Below are 21,336 nucleotides of genomic sequence, written 5' to 3'. Positions count from 1 at the left end.
TGACCACAGGCGCATGGCATGGCCATGCTAGACACAAGGTGACTGAGGGGGACGTCCTTCTGAATGGCAGCCATCCCTTTGGTGCACTGAGGCAAGTCCGCCAAAAAGAGAGACAACAGAAGCCAGCAGCTCATTCTCCTCTCTTTCTACTGGTAAGAAGGGTATGAGGGGTGGCTGTTTTTGTTTTTCTGTGTCTGCTGTGGACTTTTTAGCTGTTTTCCACATGCACCTTCGGTTTGTGCACTGCAGCTGTCCTCACTATCTTCCCTCACCCTTATGTCATGTCTGTTAAGGGGAGTATGTCCAAAGCTAAGCACTGAGGAGAGACATCAGCAAGGGTGTTAGCTTGCCATACCAGATTACCTTGGGCGCGTTTCTGGGGCAGGTGCCACGTGCATGGCATGAGATAGCAGAGTGAGCCTGGGCTAGATCCTTGGTTCAGTCTAAGATGGCACATAACACATCCCAGGGAGCTGAGCAGGCATTACCCCTCCTCCACACCTCCCACGGGAGCCTTGGGGAGCAACACTTCCTCCCCTGGGGCTGTCGACCAGGGGTCCTTTGGGCCCCTCCTCTGATGAACCGGAATGGAGAAGTCGGTACAGTGCCTGGTCAAGTTTTATCTTCCTTGGTAAGAATTGTGTAAACTGCCACCACTTCTAGACGGCAGAAGCGTCAGATACCAGCAGTTCTTCAGTCCTGGGATGGTGCAGGCTGTGACTTTTTTCTTCTCTGGAGGAAGATGAGATGGCTAAGCACTCTAGCCCTGCCCAGATCCAACGGGAAATAGAGAGTGGAGGATTTAGTGTAAGCCCCCCTACGGTCACTAAATATTCAGGACAACGAGGAGTTGGAGGTTCCCTGCAATTCACTGATTAAGACGAAGAAGAAACAGACTGTTTCCTTCCTTTCCCTTGAAGGACCATTTATGTGAAGCGTGCACCAAGCCTGATCATAGGTTTCAGGTCTCCAACAGATTTCAGTCCCTTTACACTCTCCCTAGCGAGGATACAGAAAATGTTAGTCTCTGCCTAGGGTAGAGTAGATGCTCCAATAGCACACCTGTCTAGACCCACCACCAGTCTGATTCTGAATGCTGCTACCTTGAGGGTAGCTAGAGTCTTCCTATTAAGCCTTTAACTTAAGAACAGTTAGTCAGTGAAAGGGACATCCATTAGAGCCACTTAGCTTTTGGCTTGGGTCAATAAGGCAATCGAGAGGTGGTCGGAGCAATTGGCGGAGGGATTCGGGCAGACCCAGATTAGAATACCTAACTGGTGAACTATATCTGTGAGGCTTCTGAATATGTTGGGGCCTCAGTCATTGATGTACATTGTGCTCTCTGGCTTAGGGCCCGAGAGGCGGATGTAGAGTCCAAAAGGACTCTGAAGTCTGTTTTTCTCTGGGGATGTCTTATTCAGTCTTGTGCTGGATAAGATTATTTCCCTGGCCACAAGGGGAAAGAGGTCCTTTCTAACCGTTAATGCTCCCAGATCTAAAGGACCTAGGTTTTGCTCCTTTTGTGCCTCAGGGAAAGTGAGGAGTCAGACCTCCAGAGGATAAGCTTCCTCTTGGAGGTCTGCAGAGAGGAAAACAGGCTTGGACAGCTAAGTGTTCAACTGCTAAGCCTTCAGACACACACAGTCAGCATAATGTGCTGGTTACCTCCCTGGGATCTCCCTTGGTGATAGTCCGGCTGCTTCTTTTCCGCGATCGGAGGTTCAGTTCCACCACAGACACCTGGGGCCTAAGAATCGTTTCTCAGAAATACATCCGAAATCTCTTTTTCACCAGCCTTCCGTAGGAGTGGTTTCCTCTACGGGAAGCTTTTCGGTCCTTGATCTCAGGAGTAGTAATTCTAGTCCCGGAAGAGCAGAAGCTATTGAGGTTCTTGCCACATGAAATGTGCCTCTATTTACAGGAACTTAGCTTGCTGACTGGTGATAATTCATTTTTGCACAGAAGTCCTAGGCAAGATAGTCTATACTTTTTGAGGCAGCACAGTTTACGTTCAGGTGATTCCGGTGGTACATGAATGTTCTCAGCATGGTTGTTGTGGGTCACTGACCTGTGCATCATCAAGGTTTACGTTGACTGACTTCACCGGCAGGGCTGTTGAAGCCTTAATCCTTAGAGCTAAGGGCTTCCTGTATAGCTGAATCAGACCATGCTCAAGTCCAGAAAGCTGGTTTCTGCCAGGGGTTATTACAGGCTATTGAAGGCCTGAATTGAAAGGAAGGGGTTTCCTACCTTTTCTGTTTTCTCGGCCTGTTTACCCCTCTTTTTGCAGAAGGGTTTGGACAGGGGATTGAGCCTTAGCTCCTTGAAGATTCAGCTTTCTGTCTCAACCATTTCTTTCAGACACTACTGGCACTTGCAGGGAGTGTTGTATGTAAATCCTCCAAACCATACCTGCTCCCCAGTAGTGCCTTTGGATGTCAATCTGGTACCTACACATCCTCATGAACCCTGGGATTCGGTAGAACTGAAGTTACTTACCTAGATGACTACTTTTCTCTTGGCCATCTGCACAGCCAGGAGAGTGTCGGAGTTGTGGACTGTCTCTTGTAGGTCTCCCGTTTCTTATCTTTCATGAGAAATCAAAAGTGGTCCACCTTAATTGGGACATTGTGATCGTGGCTTTAGAGGGTAGTCTTCACTCTGGTGTGGTCAGGGCCTGGAGGACCCATCTTTATGATGCCCATAAAAGAAGTTGCGTAGCATCTAAACAGACCATTGCTTGGTGTATTACTTCTGCAATTCAGCAGGCTTACACTGATGCAGCCTATTCCCGAATATGTGACGGCATATTCTACAAAATCATTGGGTGACTCTTGGCCAGCATGGCATGGGGACTCGGGTGAGCAATTGTACCGAACGGTACACATGTTCACACAATTCTGCAGATTCAACATTTTTGCTTCCAAAGATGCCATTGGGGACAGCTTTGGGACTTCACCAGTATATCACTGTCTCCCATGGATGCAAGAGAAAATGGGATTTTTATACTTACGCTAAATCTTTTCTCTGAGTCCATTGGGGGATATTGTTCTCATGCCTGCTCTTTGCTCTTCACTGTTCTCCTTGTTAGATTCTTGTTCATATTATTGTTGTTGTTGTTGTTCGTTCCTCTCTCTCGTGTTCTGAACTCCCAGTTCTGTCCTTGCAACTTTGTTAGAAAATACTGAAGTCCAGTAAGCCTATGGGGGGATGGGGGTTAGCTTGACCTTTTGGAGGGAGATTTAATGTACCAAGGTACTGTACTGCACCTCTATACCCCATTGTTTCCGGTGTTCCCATTGGAAAAAGATTTAACACAATTATACAAATCTAGTACTAGGTGATTTTGGGGTAATTTTTTTTGGGTAAATGCATAACTGTAAAAAGATTTTCTCAAACTTGTATTTTTCTGATTTATTTTCCATTATCTAATGCCGATTAAATGAAATATGCTACCAAATGGAAGTCCTAGTTCTTTTGAAAAAAATATTTATTACATATAAATTTGATTACATTGTAATAGAAGTTATTCCTAGTGAAAAAAAAACATTCCTAGCTAACTATCTCTGATCATGAAGGGGTTAAATATGCCGTAAAGTGTAATTATTTATTTTATTATCGGCTGCCTTCTAGATCCAGAGTTCATTGTGTAGTATTTGGAACACACCCCAAAGAGCCTATCTTTCTCCGAGCTTATCTGTGGTCATTGCACTGAGCCAGAGTTTATTGGTTGTGTTATTTTATAGGGTGTGACCAGGCTAGTACTCTGCAACACATCACAATGTCCGCACCCTACACCCTGTAAGATAGTACAGCCACTGCTGGGAGGCATAGACCTGCCTCATTAACTGGTTTTACCAGTTCTGACAGGATAGCTGTACACTTCTCCTCCATCTTGGCAAACCTGTAGTTCCTTGTCTGGCTTGCTTTCTCTCTGAGTTAGGAGCAAAGCAAAAAAAGGAGCAAATTTGCACCTGGGACGAACCACGTTACAATGCAGGGGGTGCAAATTGATTTGTTTTTTTGCACACAAGGAAAATAACAGCTGCTTTTTCATGTAGCACACACATACTAAATAGCTTTCTTTTTAAACTGAAGTTTAAAGCTGATCTTGGACATGCCCTATCCCAACTATAAATCTGGCCCCACATTTTAAATTTACTTCCCCCTCCAATGCAACATGGTTTTGCCAAGGTGCAAATTTGCTCATTTTTTTTTTTTTTTGCTTTGCTCCTATCTCAGTATCAGGCCCTTTTGTTAGTGTGACTATACAAACAGTGGAAGCTTTATAAATAAAACGGAGCTTTGTAAGATACTTTTTAAAATAAAACAATCTAAAATCCATGGTACTTTATCCATACTTGCTTACATTTGAGATCTCCCCCCAGGAGTTGAGACCTTACTGCTGTGTCTTGGAGGCGTGGCTAGACGAATCATGTTGTTATGCCCCTCCCCCTCTGGTAAATTATTGCAGCATAGGGACGGGGCCATGATGACGCCGTTCGCTGTGAATCGTGTCACTAAAGCCTGTCCCCCACCCACCTCACTAAAGAAGTGGCAGTATGCAGGAGGTTGCCCTGCTCTCCTGAGAGTCCCAGAATTTCGGGAATCTCCCGGACATTCCGGTAGAATAGGAAACTATGACTTTATCTGTTACTGTATATGAAACTAAAATGTATGACTGATATTAATATGTAAAATTTTCCAGACGTTATCTAAAATACAGAGTGTAATACAGTATGTGATCTAGCGGGGATTTGTTTTCTCTCAGCACACAATACTACCTGTCCTGATGAATGCTCACCAGTCAATCAGATTTGATAAGTGGGGAATATAGAAGACCATCGCTTGCAATAACCAAGTGCATTCAATTTAAATATAATAAAATTTGAAAATATATCTCAACATACTGTGTATATTTAAGTACAACAGAGCTTTACTAATTATTCCAATATATAAAAATGTTTTGTATATATTACACTGATATTCTAATGCACTAAACTCCAAGTTAAAACCTTGTTCTAGAATTGGCTCAAGACCCATTTAGACCCTCCTCCTCTGGAGAGCAGATCCTACCTTAGGACTAATATCCCTTAACTTAGTGGTTGAGTTTTGAAGTAATAACTCAGTACAATACTTATTATAGTGACCCATCTTCCTCTCTATCTCCAGGTATCAGGAGGGCCGTGTGTTTGTGATAGAGATACTGCCAGATAGCCAGACTGAAGTAGACGAAGTAGTCCTGGCAGGAGATATCATTGATGAAATAAATGGCGTGTCACTGAGAAATGCACCTAACGGACAGGTCAGGAATAATGAATTGGGCCATGGCTGTTTAATGAATTTGAATGAACAGGTGCATTCTGGGACAATGCTGTCTTCAGTCTAATCTGAAAAAGGGACGATCATTAACTGTAAATTAAACTGTCAAGGCTGATGTGTGGTTTTCACTATTCAGGAGTTAAACATAATGCTGTGAATGTGACATGTAAGAACAGCTATGATTTACGTTTCCAAAGCTGGTATAATAACACGAGAATCAGAGTTGCTGTTATTTTTTCCCCCCATGAAATACATTTATTAGGATGTTGTTTATGTCTACTGAGCATAAAATAAATTTTTACAGTTGCTCGTGATTGCAAACACATGTTATAGCATGCATACGGGACTGTCATCACTACGGATCAGGACTTAGACTAGCCTTGTAGCTGGAGCAAGAGATAAGGCAGAAAAACAAGTAACTATTAGATGCCCAAAGCTTGATTCAGATGTGGCTGTGTGCGCATGAGCTTAGCACGCCCCTACTGTAAATTCACTATGGCAAAACGCCCCTTCCCGTCCCGTTCACTTCTCAAAATCGTAGGCTGACGCAGTGCACGGAACAGGACTGCTTTCACGGACGTTTCTGACGGATGTGGGCATGCGCAGAGTGATTTTGCGTACGATAGGCTCAAAATCTGAAGATACGGGCCTTGGTGAATCAGGCCCATTGAGTATTGACTTTAAGATGTATTGCTCTGTAATATGGGATTTAAGGTTAGTGTTCTACAAAAGTTACATTTTATGGACATACTGGGATTCAGCAGTAGTTTCCAGGATTGGTAAACCAAAAAAATCATGATAAGTAGCAATTTAAGGAAAGTTTATATATAAGGATAGGAAGATTATATATAGGACATATTACTGTATAAAGTGCCATTGAAAAAAGATCATTAAATACCACTGTACAGGCTGGCGTAGTACTAAGTAGACTGAAGGGGGAGCCACTGATATTCCGGATGATCCGCTGGCGCTGGAAGGATGGAGAAGTGTTCCGCCCCCTCATACCTTACTTCAAATTGGTCCAGGACAGGGTCCCTAACTTTCAACTTCAGCAGAAGCCCAGAAGCCAGGACAGCGGTCAGGAGCGTCCCCAGCAGGATGGCAGGTGGGTTCATAAGGTGGTCGGGGAGGGTGTTATCTGTAAATACCAGCATCTGACACTAATATCCCATTTGTTTCACAGACTTCTTTACTCTGTGCAGTATCTGGGACAAGCAGATGTTGGAATGGTAAATAGCAATTTTCAACTATTTCAAACCCCATATATGCCAGAAATAAGGTATATTTTGGAATTACATATCATTTAAAACACAATTCCTATACTTGCAGCCCCCCCACTGTTTGCGCAAAGTACCCTACGCTGCCTTTTGCCCAATACCCTATACATCTATACTCCCTTCACTCCAGGCCTTTCTGTGTCTCCATAGAACATCTCCCAGCTATTGGTCACTAGCCCACTGCCTTTCACATGCAGAGCTAAACCTAGACTCTACTACTCGGTACCATAGTAATGCTGCATTCCCCACTTCTAAGCCTCTGGAGCTCTGGAGCAGACCTCTCCGATATGCTACTAGCCCCTATTTGCCTTGTCGGAGTCCCTTCCCCCTTTCTTCACCCATTACATCCAACCTAACTCCTCTCCTTATACCTTACTCCCGTTTTCCTTTTATAGAGTTTCAGAAACTGCAGGCATCAAACTGCTTCTATTATATTATCAGATACACTTAACATTATACTTTTAGTGGTTCCAGTAATATACTTTTTATGTCTCAGATATGTAATATGTCGATCATAAATGTGCATCTTCTTCCTGTCTTTAATGAACAGTTCTTGCATAGAAAACACATGATCTGACCCCTCTCACATCACTGGTAGAAAGTCTTTAGCGAACACAGAGCTTTCCCAGGGCCGACTGCTTTCTGCAGAATGTTTGTGAAGTATGTTTATATCGGATGCCTTCATCCCCTAATTATCAGTGCAGTGGGGAAATCATTCCTTAAGTATTACTCAGAAACTTTGACTTTTACAGGCATCGGTTTTGGTAGTTGAATTCGATTGAAAATAGCTGGTTACTAGACTAACCCACTATCTACATAATTTACTCTAGACTTTAATCTGTGTGCAGTCAAAGTGGCTGCCTAACCTACCAGCTGCTCTTGTACTTCTCCAAGTAAAAAATAAATTGTGATTTAACCAAAATCTGCAGAAATAACAACATAAACTCCAAAAACATACTAGTAGGTTAATTGGCTGCTATTAAAATTGACCCTAGTCTCTTTCCCTCTGTGTGTGTGTGTGTTAGGGAATTTAGACTGTAAGGTTCAATGGGGCAGGGACTGATGTGAGTGAGTTCTCTGTACAGAGCTGCGGAATCAGTGGCGCTATATAAATAAATGGTGATGCTGATGATACAGCCCACTGATGCCTAGACATGGGTGATCTGCCTAGCTGTCAGATTTGGACATACACATGCTAGGCCAAGCCTGAAAGTCCTAGCTGGTCAGGATTGTGGCTAAATGGCTGAATCATACAGAACACCAATAGCACGGTCTGATGCGGTTTGGGATCAGCAGTCATTTTCTGTCCATATTGGATCAGAAATATCCTTACATGGCTAAATATTCTCAGAACATTATAAACCACAATACAAAAGGTATACAAGGAATTTGCTACTGTAGGTCTAAAGAATGTAAAAAAAACAACAACCTTTTATAGCTTTGTCCTGGAAGAGCTCTCATCCTCCAGGAAGTGACTTTAGTTTCCTGATCCGAGTTGCCATAACCACCTCAGTATTGATCCAATGTAGTTGTACTCTTTGCAAGCTATATAATTTATACATACTGTCTGATAGCCTTCTGATGATCATTATATGTTTTGCTGTTGGCTTTCTTCATTTGTTCCTTTTTTTTTTTCTTAATTATAGTTCGGGGGCAAAGAAATCTTAGATGTTGGCATCACTAAGGTGCGAAAGCTGAACTGTTTACCTAGGGTAAGCTTACTTATGTCAAATTAATTTACTGAATTTACATATCTTTCAATATCCTATATCTGTCTCCATTAGGTTTGTGTGATATGTTGTGATTTCACCTCTTTCATGTTGAGCTCCTTTAATCTGTAACGACTTGGACACTTTCCTTTAATGTCTTCCACAGAATGTGTTGCTTGACATCAAAGAAACAGAAGTAGCAGTGAAGGAGCAGGAGTCGTCAGAGGTAATAGCAGAGAACCACGTGGGACAGGCCGTTCTATAGAACATTCTAATGAGGGGGTGACACCCCAGCTATAGCACCAACCGTCATTAATCACTTCTGCTCCTGCAGGTGCTGTTTCACTATTCATACCCCGAGATATCCAGCGTGGGGCGCAGGGTGGATAATAGAAGAGTCTTTGCATTATGTGCAGCGTAAGTATGCAGACTCTGAAGGTTGGATACAGACACTGTATGGATCCTGTATATTCCAGAAAATAATTTCCCTAATATGTTCATGCAGAGCTTTAGGAAATATAACTGTTTCCTATTACATTAATCCTCTACATGCTCTTTCATAACAGCTCAAATGGAGATGTGTACAAATGTCTGGTTAAAAGGGACAGCAGCTTTATTAGGAAAAAAAAATAAAAAAATGATATATTCCCCTCTTGTTAAATTTGAGTATTTGGAGAAAATGCATCATGTTATGTATGCTGCAGGACTTTCTCATGTATCAGATTGCCTTTCCACCATCTCTTGGATGTCCTCACGCTTTCTTAAAATCAACATTGCCAAAATGGAACTCATTCTTTTCCCTCCTAAATCTTCATCCCACTAAGCTCTCCATCACTGTTAATACCACCATCTCTTCTGTTCCCCAATTCCGCTGCCTGGGGGTCACCCTCGCCCCTCTCTCTTTTGTGCCTCAGACATTCAATGTCTTGCTCAATCCTGTTACTTGCAACTTCATAACATTGCCAACATCCGGCCATTCCTATCTCAGGATGCCACTAAACAATTATCCATGCACTCATCAGTTCCCACCTTGATTACTGTAACCTTCTCACTGGCCTCCCCCACTCCATTTTTATACTCAATGCAGCTGCAAGACTTATATTCTTTTCACACCACTCTTCCTCACCTTACAGCAACTCCCTTTCAAACTACTTACCACTCCACTGCCCCATACATCTCCATTCATACTCGCTTCTGTAATCGACCAGGGCCCATCGCATCTCCTCCACTCTGATCACCGCATCCCATGCCAGAACTAAACTTCTCCCTCACTATCAGACTGTCCCCTAATCTGTGCATCTTCAAGCAGGCACATAAAACTCATCTGTTCCTCATCTGGCCTTTAAATGTCTCAATATTCATTTAGCAACTTTGCCGTTTTAAATCAGCTCTGAAATGTCTTTACAGGCAGTGCCCACCTGTAAAGACATTGTTTTCATTCTACCCTGCAAAGTTGCTGAATAGCAGCAACTTTCAAAATGATAGATTCACCACCACTAGGTCTGGCATAGGCGTTTCCTTGTGAAAAGGCACCTGACTTCCATGTAAAGCTGGGTACACACTACAGAAATTTCAACCAACTTTTTATGCTGAGTGATTTTACATGCAATCGATGTTCCGATCGCTCGGTCCATGGACTGCATACACACAAGCCTTGTTTAGGATGATAAAGGGAAGAGCGGACATACTGCTTGCGACTTTTTACAGCCATGTCGTCGTGAGCAATGACTAATTTTGTACTCACTGTTTTGGATCGGTCAGAAGTTTATACACACTACACAGCGTAAACGAGATTGGAACGAAAATATTAAACGGTACGACCAACCAAATGAGGCGACAATCGTCCATTTGGGCAGACTCAACCATCGTGCCACTGCACACACTTTTAAATAAGCGGTCATATGTCAGCTGTGTGAGCCGGTTATTGGACGAAACCAGTGTAGTGTGTACTCAGCTTAAGAGACAGCCTCTGCATAGTGAGAAGTAATGCAGCAACCCAGAGGGAGCACACTCCTTCCTCTGAGGGCTAGAGAGCCAGACATGCAACCCTCCAAATAGTCCAGGCCAGCCTGTGGCTCTCCAGGTGTTTGTGCAATTACAAATCCCAGCATTCCTTGCCCGTTATCAACTGGGACTATAGTTTCAAAAGGAGAGCTGAGGGTTGGCCAGGCCCAAGACTGTTGTCCGTCACTGGTTTATAAAGATGCATGTCCAACCCACAAAATCAAGATGTCCACTGTATGTAAGCAACAGGTACACTTAAGTACATTGTGTGACTTGCATCCCATAGAGATGGTTAGTTACTAGGCTAACCCCACTACCTAGTTTGTAGATTGTACGCTCCTTTGAGCAGGGTCTTCTCTCCTCCACCACTTTTAACTCTGCTCACCAGCTACCTAGCCCTCCACGAGGACCCCCTTCCCCTCTCGCTCCCTCCTCTTCCCCCTGGGGTCTCTCTCTCTTCCGTGCCCTGCTTCCTAGGTGCCGCTGTTGACGGACCTACCCCTCTCCCACCTCTCTAGCTGTGCCCTGAGCTCACCGAGTTACTGTGATTGTTTACTGTTCTGTGCTGTCTCACCTCGTATTGTAATTTTGTTTGTCCCTGTAAGGCGCTACAGACACCTAGTGGCACCCTATAAATAATAATCTATATACTTTACCCTTGATGTGAACACTATACTGGGTTTTAGTTTGTGTGCCCAAAATAACCACCTAACCTGTAGCTACCCTGTACCCAAAACAAAACTTAATTTAACCAGAAATCAGTAGAAAAAAAAAAAAACTACTGATGCCCAGACATGGGTGATCTGTCTACTCAGCCTGACTGCCTAGTGGTCAGATCTGGAGATAGATGCAAGATTCAAAACATGTATTATCCAGAGAAATGCAGTTACATACTAGTATGGCAAGTAAAATGGCTGCTATTTCTGTAAGATCTGAAAGTGATACTGTCTTTATAACTTTGCAGATCTCCTATAAATTACTCCTAAATCTATATTTTAGGGAGAGAGAAGAAAACCTTGATATGACCTCATTCAACTGTGTTGTGTTTGAGGCACTTAACCACAATGAGTGTGAAGAGATTATAAAGCGCATTGGTGAGTAACTAGTTTGACTAAAAGGACCTTTCTATACACCACTACTTTAAATGAAGCCCCCCATTCCTCTTCATAGGGGCCCAATTCAGCCACAATTGCTGCTTTACTGTTATTACAGCAAAACTGCATTATTACCCTTAATACAGTAATTAATGCTGGATAGGGAGCCATGAGATGAAGTCTAGGTTAAAATTACTGTATTAACAGTAATCCTGTTTGTGGCACAATTGATCAGCCCATAGATACAGATGTATCCAGTTTTCAATATGCTTGTGGAAAGTACTGATCGTTCCAATAGATATTTTCCCTCATCCATTGCACCCCAAGGTTTGTGTACATAACATGACTTGCCTCTTATTGGATAAACATTTAAGTGAGCAGAGCCTTGGCCTTACCACAAAGCTAGTCTGTATAGTTGTAGTGAACTGCCCTATTTGTAATGCTATTTAAACACAAGTACCATCACTGCCATACTAAACACTGCATGCTGTGTATTTTTTTTTGTACAGCAACAGGTTTCAAGCATACAGAATGGTTTGTTTGAATCAAAGCCATATATTCCACCAGCAGAATTGGATGTACTGTGGTATTTGGACACTGAATGTTACTAAACCAGTCATAACTCCAGAGCTTCCCTGATGTACAGAAAACACTTTGTACTAAAATGTTTGTAAATAAAGAACTTTTTATAGATATTGCAAATCTGTGGTCTCAGGACTAGTATGTGAGTAAAGACACAAAGTGATAACATTGAATGTAAAACATTTAATTTAAAATATGGACACTACAATATATAAAATAGCTCTCATAAATGCACATTGTGTTCTGTAGCTGCCTTAACACACCAATCTGCACTTCAGAAGCACCAGAAAATCCTCACAATTCGAACTAGCTGCATTAAGTTTGCCAGCTCTGAGTTACATGAAACATATGAACAAGATACCAAAACTAACAGTCCCACTATTTCGTGTGATCAAGTTCTAGGCAGGATAATCACAACATAATAACCCTGTAATATATTAGTCTTGTACAAATATGGACTACAAGGTGGATGTGTCTGGTTTGTGCAGTTATAGCACAGCACAGTTGCCAGGCTGGAGGGTCTATAACTGACAAGTTATTGCATTGGTAGCAACACATTGTAGAACAGGGTCATGCAAAAGCAGTAAAAGCACCTACTGCCCAGTGTCAGGCTCCAATTGGAGCAGACAGAACGGCAGCCATGATCATAAGCATTCATCCTGAGTGGCAGATGGAATGGATTGCAAGGTACAAAAGGAGACAGAATATAAAACAAATGAAAACCAAAGTATTATACAGGATTTACTATAAAAACAAATCACAAGTGACTATGCCCGTTCCCCCCGTATCCTGCGAGCAAGCTGGATGTCCTTGGGCATGATGGTCACCCTTTTGGCATGAATTGCGCAGAGGTTGGTGTCTTCAAACAGGCCAACCAGATATGCTTCACTGGCCTCCTGCAGGAAACAGAAAGTTACATTAACTAGGAGTACTACAGATACATACCAAACCCACCACACCATTCTAGAGTAGATTGCTTCCTGACACCCCCAGGTAGTGCTAGAGAACTACTGAACAGTGTCAAACTTTATGCACCCACTCACTGAACACGAAGGTGTTTTAAGGGAAACTGGACACCCCAGACAGGTTAATTGTCCATTAGAAGCCCCAGAAGAACAAGTGGTCACAAACACAGAACACTTAGCTGGGGAAAGAGCAGACCCACATCCACTTGAAATGCCATGATCTACCTGTATAATACCAACCCCGCCCCCCATACACACATGTTAAAGTTAAACAGAAATACCCCAATGGGCACAGGTTTCCCCCCCACAGTACAAAGACACTGAGGTTAACTGACTGCTAACCAGGAGGGAACACTAGTGTGCGCATTAGAGACTCGAAACCAACACCCCAATGGGGCACAGACTGATGTGAATTAAATATTGTACATCACTAATATGGTAGCACTACATAAAGCTGTAATAAATATCAAATGCAAGACATTGATGGGTACACACTTTCACAAGTCCAGACTTGTTGCTATACATACCTGCAGGGCACCAATAGCAGCACTCTGGAATCGCAAGTCAGTCTTAAAGTCCTGTGCAATTTCTCTCACCAGGCGCTGGAATGGGAGCTTGCGAATCAGTAGCTCAGTTGATTTCTGGTAGCGACGAATCTCACGAAGAGCAACAGTTCCTGGCCTAGGATAAAGAAAAAACCTTATAAGTGTAACATGAATATATAGGTACATATCAGAAAGTGCATAGCTATAAATGCAAGAGGCACCACTACAGCTTCTCCTGGGGACCAGAATTTAGGTGTACAGTATACTAAATGCAAGTCAATTGCCACTGAAAAGCCAACCTCAAGAGCACTGAAAGTGTTAACATGAGCAAACAATGCTGGACCTACATCTCAGTTTGTATGGCACCAAAATAAGGATGTCTGATGGAGAGAGCCAAACTATTACAGGCAGGGCACCAAGTGATTATAACATGACTATTCACATCTGCAGGCATCAATGATTGCCCCTCAGGTCAAGGGGGAATGTCATTTATGCCATGATGCTCTGTAGTAGCCTCACATGGAAGATAAGGTAATAAAAATTGCTCAGGTATGCTCACACCTCTACTACAGAACCTCACGGTTAATATTATTCCAAGTGATTGTATCAGTTTGGGTTTCACCCCTTTAGACAATGCATGAGGAATGTCATCACACTTAACAGCAGAGTTCTCCAGATCCATACCTGTAACGATGGGGCTTTTTCACACCACCTGTAGAGGGGGCACTTTTCCGGGCTGCCTTTGTTGCAAGCTGCTTACGGGGAGCCTTTCCTCCAGTTGATTTACGAGCAGTCTGCTTTGTACGTGCCATATTTCACCCTGAAAAGGTTATATTTGTTTTATAGTCAAGTAATATTCTCACACCAAGTGTGCCCTCAAACACATGTAAATACTATGTATCAAGTGTTCCCCACACTGCCTAGATTGGGCAGCACGGTGGCTAAGCAGTTAGAACTTCTGCCTCTCAGCACTGGGGTCATGAGCTCAATTCCCAACCATGGCCTTCTGCATGGAGTTTGTATGCTCTCCCCATGTTTGCATGGATTTCCTCCGGGTGCTCCAGTTTCCTCCCACAATCCCCCCCCCCCCCCCCCCCCCAAAAAAAATATCAAAATTGACCCTAGTCTCTGAATGTTAGGGAATTTAGACTAAGCTCCAATGGAGCAGGGACTGATGTGAATGAGTTCTTTGTACAGTGCTGCAGAATCAGTGGCACTATATAAATGGTGATACTTGTAAGCTAATTTGATTGCAGGGCCACCTTTTCCTTGTTTCACGTCATTGTATGGCATTTGGTTTGTAAAGTCTGCTATACATCAGCCCCGTCCATGATGCAGGTAGAATGTAGAATGAATATATGAAAAAATATATATATATATATATATAATTTCATCACTGCCAGTAACTTGCATCATAGAGCTACTATAAATATATCTAATATATTCACATTACTGCCTGTAAGCTGCTCAATAGAGATAATAATAATAATAATAATATCTCTATTGAGCAGCTTACAGGCAGTAATATGAATATATTAGATATATTTATAATTGTTAGCTCTATGATGCAAGTTACTGGCAGTGATGTGTAAATATATATATATACACATACACACAAGTTACAGATATATACACATTGGTGATGAGCTCTATGATGCAGCACAGGCAGTTATGAGGTATATAACAGGGAGGAGCTCTATTATGCAGGTTACTGTCACTGATGAGGTATATATTTAGCACGGATATGAGTTAATGGGCTATGATGCAGCTCACAGTTATGAGCTAGAGTGGTGAGGATAAAATGGTGATAAGCTCTATGATGCAAGTTACAGTCAGTGATAACTACAAGGAGCTTTGATGCAGCTCTCAGGAAGCAATGAGACAATGATATAAATATGCTGAGCTCTATGAGACAGCTCTCAGGAACGGATGAGACATAATGATGAGACATGAATACGATGAGCTCTATGAGGCAGCTCACAGCCAGGGATGTAATGAGCGCTGATTGGCCATTGCGCAAGTCTCCCCGAGACAGTTACGTCACAATAGCCAGCAACGGCGAGTTCGTTCAAGTTTAGTCACGTGGGCAGAGACAGCCAATCACGGTGTAGAGTGCACAGCAACTGCCACCATAACCGTGGGAAGTCCCCTCACATCCCGCCTGAGAACGGGCCAACCACCGCCGTCACCCGCGGCATCACTACAGCCAAATAACGGGACACACGTGAACAACCAAGCGAACCACGTAACAAAGCGAGTCAAACAGCGTAATCAACCTACACTCATATCCCCGAAACATCGCTTCCCAAAAACACAGCTCCGGAGAAACAAACTACCGCTCACACCCTCTTGTCCTGCCGCTACACAGCTCTTACTATTTACCGCCCTTTTTAGTGCTCACACCGCACACTTACCTTTATGCCTTTGTCCAGCTGCTCACTCCTCCGTCAATAAGTCTCTTCTATACGTGAACGAACCGAGTACGGCTTTATATATCAGGCCAACGTTGTGCGTCCTACGTCACTGTCCCCATGTGTTTCGTCACATCGATTTAAACGAGCGTGGGTCTTCTGATAGGCTGGCGTAACAGCTGTAAGAATGTGTCACTGGCGTTGGCTCCGCCCTCAAGCACCTGTTTGCTGATTGGTGGAGAAGACCGCTTCTGATTGGTTCTTAAAGTCACGTTATGATTGGTGCCCTGAAAACAGGAATGGACCAATCAAAAAGGAAGCATGCGAGTGCCCTGATTGGCCGAATTCGAGCACGTTTGTATCCTCTGTTTGTTTCCAAGCTCGACAGTAGAACGTGAAGCAGCCGCAGCTGGTGTAATGAGACTGTGACACACAATGACACTATGGCTAGAACTGCAGTCTGAGAGCACAAACATAAAGCCTCAGACACTAAGTCATTCTGAAGCTGGGGTGAATCACTTCCAGATTTCATTAAGTCAAATGAAGTGAGACACATATATTGATTGGCAAGATGGATAAAATGTGTTTCACAATTTATAGGGTCAGACAGGCAGCTTGGTGCCCACTAGCAGCACATTGTCTGCATGAGAGACAGGAGCAACACAGACACCCACAGAAGATGTTGGGGGACCCCCTGATCTCAATGTCAAAGCTGATTTTGGATGGGTTTATCCTTTAAGTTAACTGATATTTGTTAATGTTTATGGTTTTATTTATTACTATATTATAACCATAGCACGTGACATAACAGTGCATAAAAACATAAAAAATTTAAGCCTTATCCATTTTGCCATGGTGTACTATATATATGCCAAATTACATCACCCACTAAAGAATGGCTCCTTCATCCCCAACTTGAAATATTTTATCTTAATATGTATATGAAGTTACAGTGGATTACCATGAACTAATATTTTCTATTACATTAACTATAGATCTATTATGAAAAATATCAAGGAAAGCAATAAAATGGTGACATGAGAACTCTGCGCCTATACAGATACTGATTCCAGGCGGTAAATGTATCAAGCTGAGAGTTCTCCAGCGGGATTGAAAAGTGGAGATGTTGCCTATAGCAACCAATCAGATTATAGCTGTCATTTTGTAGAATGTACTAAATAAATGACAGCTAGAGTGCGATTGGTTTTTCAAACACACCGGAAAACTCTTAGCTTGATACATTTACCCCCATGTGTCTATACATATATTAGCTTCACTTGTGTATGATATATATATATATATATAACATACATGCCAACTCTCCCGGAATGTCTGGGAGACTCCCGAATTCCGGGTAGGTCTCCTTGAATCCCAGGAGGGCTGGCATTTCTCCCACATCAGAGCCGGCATGGAGTTGTGTATTGGTGGAGGGGGTGTGGCTTCGCAAATAGCTGCATTATGGCCCCGCCCCCAGTAATGTAATGCCTGCTTTGGGTCTTTTTTTACCAGTTAAAAAGACCCAAAACAGGCATTATGTCAATGAGGTCGGGGCCAAAATTATGTGATCTGTGAAGCCACGCCCCTTTCCACCTTCCCCCTGCACCCCTCTTCAGTGATCTCCCTCTGAGGGAGCCAGCCAAAAGTAGGCAAGTATGATATATAATTATTTGTATTGGGTCGGGTATAAAAAGAAAGTATGGCTGCTGCTATATAACTTCTAAGAACACAGCCATGAATAAAGAATTGTACCAAAACATCCTCCAAGAGCAACTTCTCCCAACCATCCAAGAACAGTTTGGTGATGAACAATGCCTTTTCCAGCATGATGGAACACCTTGCCATAAGACAAAAGTGATAACCAAGTGGCTCAGGGATCAAAAACATCGAAATTGTAGGGCCATGGCCAGGAAACTCCCCAGACATTAATGCCATTGAGAACTTGTGGTCAATCCTCAAGAGGCGGGTGGACAAACAAAAACCTACAAATTCTGACAAACTCCAAGCATTGATTAGGCAAGAATGGGCGGCCATCAGTCCGTGTGGGGCCCAGAAGTTGATTGACAGCATGCCAGGGCGAATTGCAGAGGTCTTCAAAAAGAAGGATCAACACTGCAAATATTGACTCTTTGCATAAACTTAATGTAATTGTCAATAAAAGCCTTTCACACTTATGAAATGCTTGTAATTGTACTTCAGTATACCATAGCAACATCTGACAAAAGGGTCTAAACACACTGAAGCAGCAAACTTAGTAAAAACCAATACTTGTGTCATTCTCAAAACTTTTGACTATGACTGTATATTGATGTGTAGTGTTTTACGGAAAAGTACATTTTCATTTAACTATTTTAAATATAGTTCACTGTAGATCGCTGTGAGTTTCTCTGCAGTGTTTGTATAGTGTCATAACTTGTCTTTTGTTTTTGTTCATTTGCATTGTAAGGTCTGCCAAGGTGTGTTCACACGTCTATGACTGCAAACAAAAGTCTGTTTACTCTTTGGCCATTTTAAATGGTGTGTGGTATGATCCACAAATATAAAAAACAATACTAGACATAACAGCCGGAGCATTTTTATTGCTAGTGTATGCCAACAACTTTTTAGGCATTTATAATAAAGGGTGTTGCAGGGTCAGAACGGAAGCTGGGCGGTGATGAGCTGCAGAATGCCATTATTACTATTATAACTGTAAAAGCACAATGTCCTATTCATGTTATATGCCTTTTTTTCTGGCCTTTGGTTCATCCTTTTCCTTGCACTCTACCTAAGTATGTCACACATGGTAACAGGCGTAGTAATTTCCATATATGCAGTAAGTCGCTGACTGATTTTGCATGTAGCACACTAATATTGAACAGCTTTTTTACATTATGATATAGAGATGAACTAGGGCATGCACCCCTCCTATCTAATCCTTCTGCGCATTTTAAATATACCCCCCTGCAACTCATTTATAGACTTTGTAACTAAAAGTTAACAGAAAAGTTAGGACTCATTGTCCAAGTTTTTAGAAGTAAAAGTGAGAGCTTTTGTTGTTGTCTCCATAAACAGCTACAGAACCACCAGTGTGTTGATGAGAAAACCCCCCAAACGCAGTAGAGCAACAACTTCCAATTTAGTTATAACACCAGGAGTAAATGTATGATCCTCTGATTACTGCAAGTCGCTGTAATTCGGCGACTTTGCAGTGAAAATTGAAAGCAGTGATGGCTTTTAAAGGCTTAAAGAAATCGGAGGATCATACATTTACCCCCAAGTGTTATATTTATGTGGATGCATTCTAGGGAGTAAATGTATTAAGCCGAGAGTTTCTGGCGGATTTGAAAAGTGGAGATGTTGCCTACAGCAACCAACCAGATTCTAGTTATCATTTCTTTAGTACATTATACAAAATAACAGCTGGAAGCTATAGGCAACATCCCCACTTATCAAACCCACCGGAAACTAATAGCTTGTTACATTTACCCCAAGGTCTCTGAGAACTCGAGATGAAAAAGCAATTTGGATGGAGCTACATAAAGGATATCAGATATCCCCAACTGAAAATGGTGTGCACCCATGGATTGCCAAAGAGAAGGAAATGAGCCCCTTCCACTTCCCTTAGCCTGTAGTCAGGACGACCACCACATGACCAGCCTATGTGTAAAAAATAATTAACTAATATACACCCCTTGCATTGTAACATGGTTTTGTCCAGAAGACTTAAGTAAGTAAACTTACTCAAATTATTGCCTAAGTTCCTTAAAAATCAGGCCCTATGTGTGCCACCAGTAACGTGGCTGAGAATCTGTTAGCTAGTCTAATCAAGAGCTGTGTCTTCCATGTAGGTGGATGTGTCCAAAATTAAAAATATAGTTTTATTTTATTTTGTCCAATATTGCCTCTCTTTTGGTTTTCATACTTAAGCATTTATTGGTATATACTTACATGGCTCTAAAAACGATTTGTGTGACTCACAAATTGTGACTTAATTATTCCTGCCATGTATTGTGTTTCATTGATCTGTGTGGCGAGCTGTCTTTGTGGGTGTCTGATTAGTTTGAATCTCGGCATGGGGGTACCAGATTACACTAGATCGAAGTCTGTAGCTAACAGAGGTACACAGAATGGTTAATTTTCCCTGCTGATTGCATTTTGTTCATTATGGATTAAAGCAAGAGAAGAAGGACCTATATGCACAGCCCAAAAGACAATGTTTGCAGTTGAATATATTTTTGAGAGTTAATGTAACATCTCAAACATTAGATATACCTACAGTTGCCAACATTTGGATACCATTTCCAGTACACCATGGAGAATGGGTTTACAAGCACTTTTGTCATTTTCACAACATGGGGTTCATCATTGTTGATCCAAGCACTGACTATCCTAAGTATAGGGATCACTGATGACCTCTCCATGTTTAATGTTTTGTTAAATCATGAGATAAAAATCCAGTATTACTCCTTATGAAGTGCTGCATCTGCATCAGTAGCAATCCCAGCACTCAAACGCCACTAGCAGGTTACAAAGATCTCTCCTCGTCCACCCTGCGCTGGAGTGAAAACAGTGATAGACAGAAAAGAAATAAGGATACATCTTAGTGCCTTCAGAACCCAACAGTTACATCCCAGACCCACACTTCCTCTGATGCTGTCATAGAAGGAACAATATTACAGCCCCCAAACCAGTGTTGGAGGCTTAACCTTGTGATAAGGGGATCCAGGAGCTACTGGCAACCCACGCCCTAATGCTGTGAGTGTGTATGTAGACATTTAATGCCACCTCCAGCGTTATCCCCAAACTTCATGTTGAGGGTGTAGACTTTACCTATGTTTGTGTGTGGTTTTTTTTTTTTGGGGGGGTGGGGGGGGGGTGGGGGACTATTTAGAAAAAAGGTGCTGAAAAACAAACAAAAAAACAAAGCTAATTTGCACTACAACCATAGTAACCAATCAGCCAATAGTTTTATCGGTCAGGTGCAAATTTCTAAATGGTAAGGTTCCAATTCATATTGGTACTTTTGAGCAACTTTAGTCAATAACACCTAGGTTTTTTTTTTATTGTGTTTTACAGCAGAAACTGTTATTTCTAGTATTACCATATTAATTGATGTTTTCTCGATGCCAATTGTTTCATTTTTTCTCAATGTTGACTGCATGTAAACACTGTTGGAAGCCTACAGTAATCTTGAAACCTCAATTCCACTTTCATTTCATATGCAGTTTTATCCGTGTATGGAACTTTATGGAAGTGGTTGTATTCAGATTATTTTGGGTACAGATTCCTAGAGAAAGAGTCATAGGTGGTATTCCATAAAAATGCAGCAAAGCATAAAGTGAAACAGTCAGGAAAAGTGGAATTTATTAGACAAAAAATCCTGCTTTGAAAAATGACATATTAAATGGTTTTTATGTAATTAAAAAGTTTAAAATTAACCTAGTTCTC

At 42.1% G+C, this 21,336-nt stretch overlaps 2 protein-coding genes across 2 annotated transcripts in view; one reads left to right on the top strand and one right to left on the bottom strand.

The window, feature by feature from the left end:
- The window catches only part of LOC142095075 (uncharacterized), a 35,085-nt gene extending 22,977 nt beyond the window's left edge, over positions 1-12,108 (top strand). Inside the window, exons 9-16 of the mRNA XM_075177834.1 lie at positions 5,173-5,305; positions 6,231-6,427; positions 6,506-6,551; positions 8,246-8,311; positions 8,475-8,534; positions 8,643-8,725; positions 11,312-11,406; positions 11,916-12,108. Coding sequence (XP_075033935.1) covers positions 5,173-5,305; positions 6,231-6,427; positions 6,506-6,551; positions 8,246-8,311; positions 8,475-8,534; positions 8,643-8,725; positions 11,312-11,406; positions 11,916-11,950 — 715 coding nt within the window. The 3' untranslated portion in view covers positions 11,951-12,108. The remainder of the gene's footprint in view (positions 1-5,172; positions 5,306-6,230; positions 6,428-6,505; positions 6,552-8,245; positions 8,312-8,474; positions 8,535-8,642; positions 8,726-11,311; positions 11,407-11,915) is intronic.
- Positions 12,109-12,156: 48 nt separating this feature from the next.
- Positions 12,157-16,068, bottom strand: H3-3B (H3.3 histone B). Its single transcript, XM_075177839.1, has 4 exons — positions 15,913-16,068; positions 14,183-14,318; positions 13,481-13,634; positions 12,157-12,884 (listed from the first exon to the last, which is right to left on the bottom strand). Exons 2-4 carry the CDS (start codon positions 14,308-14,310, stop codon positions 12,756-12,758), a joined length of 411 nt encoding a protein of 136 aa, XP_075033940.1. The 5' UTR covers positions 14,311-14,318; positions 15,913-16,068; the 3' UTR covers positions 12,157-12,755.
- Between the last annotated feature and the right edge of the window lie 5,268 nt (positions 16,069-21,336).

This window comes from Mixophyes fleayi, chromosome 6, assembly GCF_038048845.1.
Source record: "Mixophyes fleayi isolate aMixFle1 chromosome 6, aMixFle1.hap1, whole genome shotgun sequence".
Taxonomy (NCBI): Eukaryota; Metazoa; Chordata; class Amphibia; order Anura; family Limnodynastidae; genus Mixophyes; species Mixophyes fleayi.
The sequence above is the reverse complement of the archived record's forward strand: the minus strand, read 5'-3'. Positions and strand labels throughout refer to the sequence as shown.

Bases quoted from the DNA above. Each gene is read 5' to 3' on its own strand.
- H3-3B (XM_075177839.1), bottom strand. From the start codon at position 14,310: ATGGCACGTACAAAGCAGACTGCTCGTAAATCAACTGGAGGAAAGGCT. The intron at 13,635-14,182 runs GTATGGATCTGG...TCTTTATCCTAG, and splicing joins AAAAAGCCCCATCGTTACAG to GCCAGGAACTGTTGCTCTTC. The intron at 12,885-13,480 runs GTATGTATAGCA...TGTTTCCTGCAG, and splicing joins CTGCTATTGGTGCCCTGCAG to GAGGCCAGTGAAGCATATCT.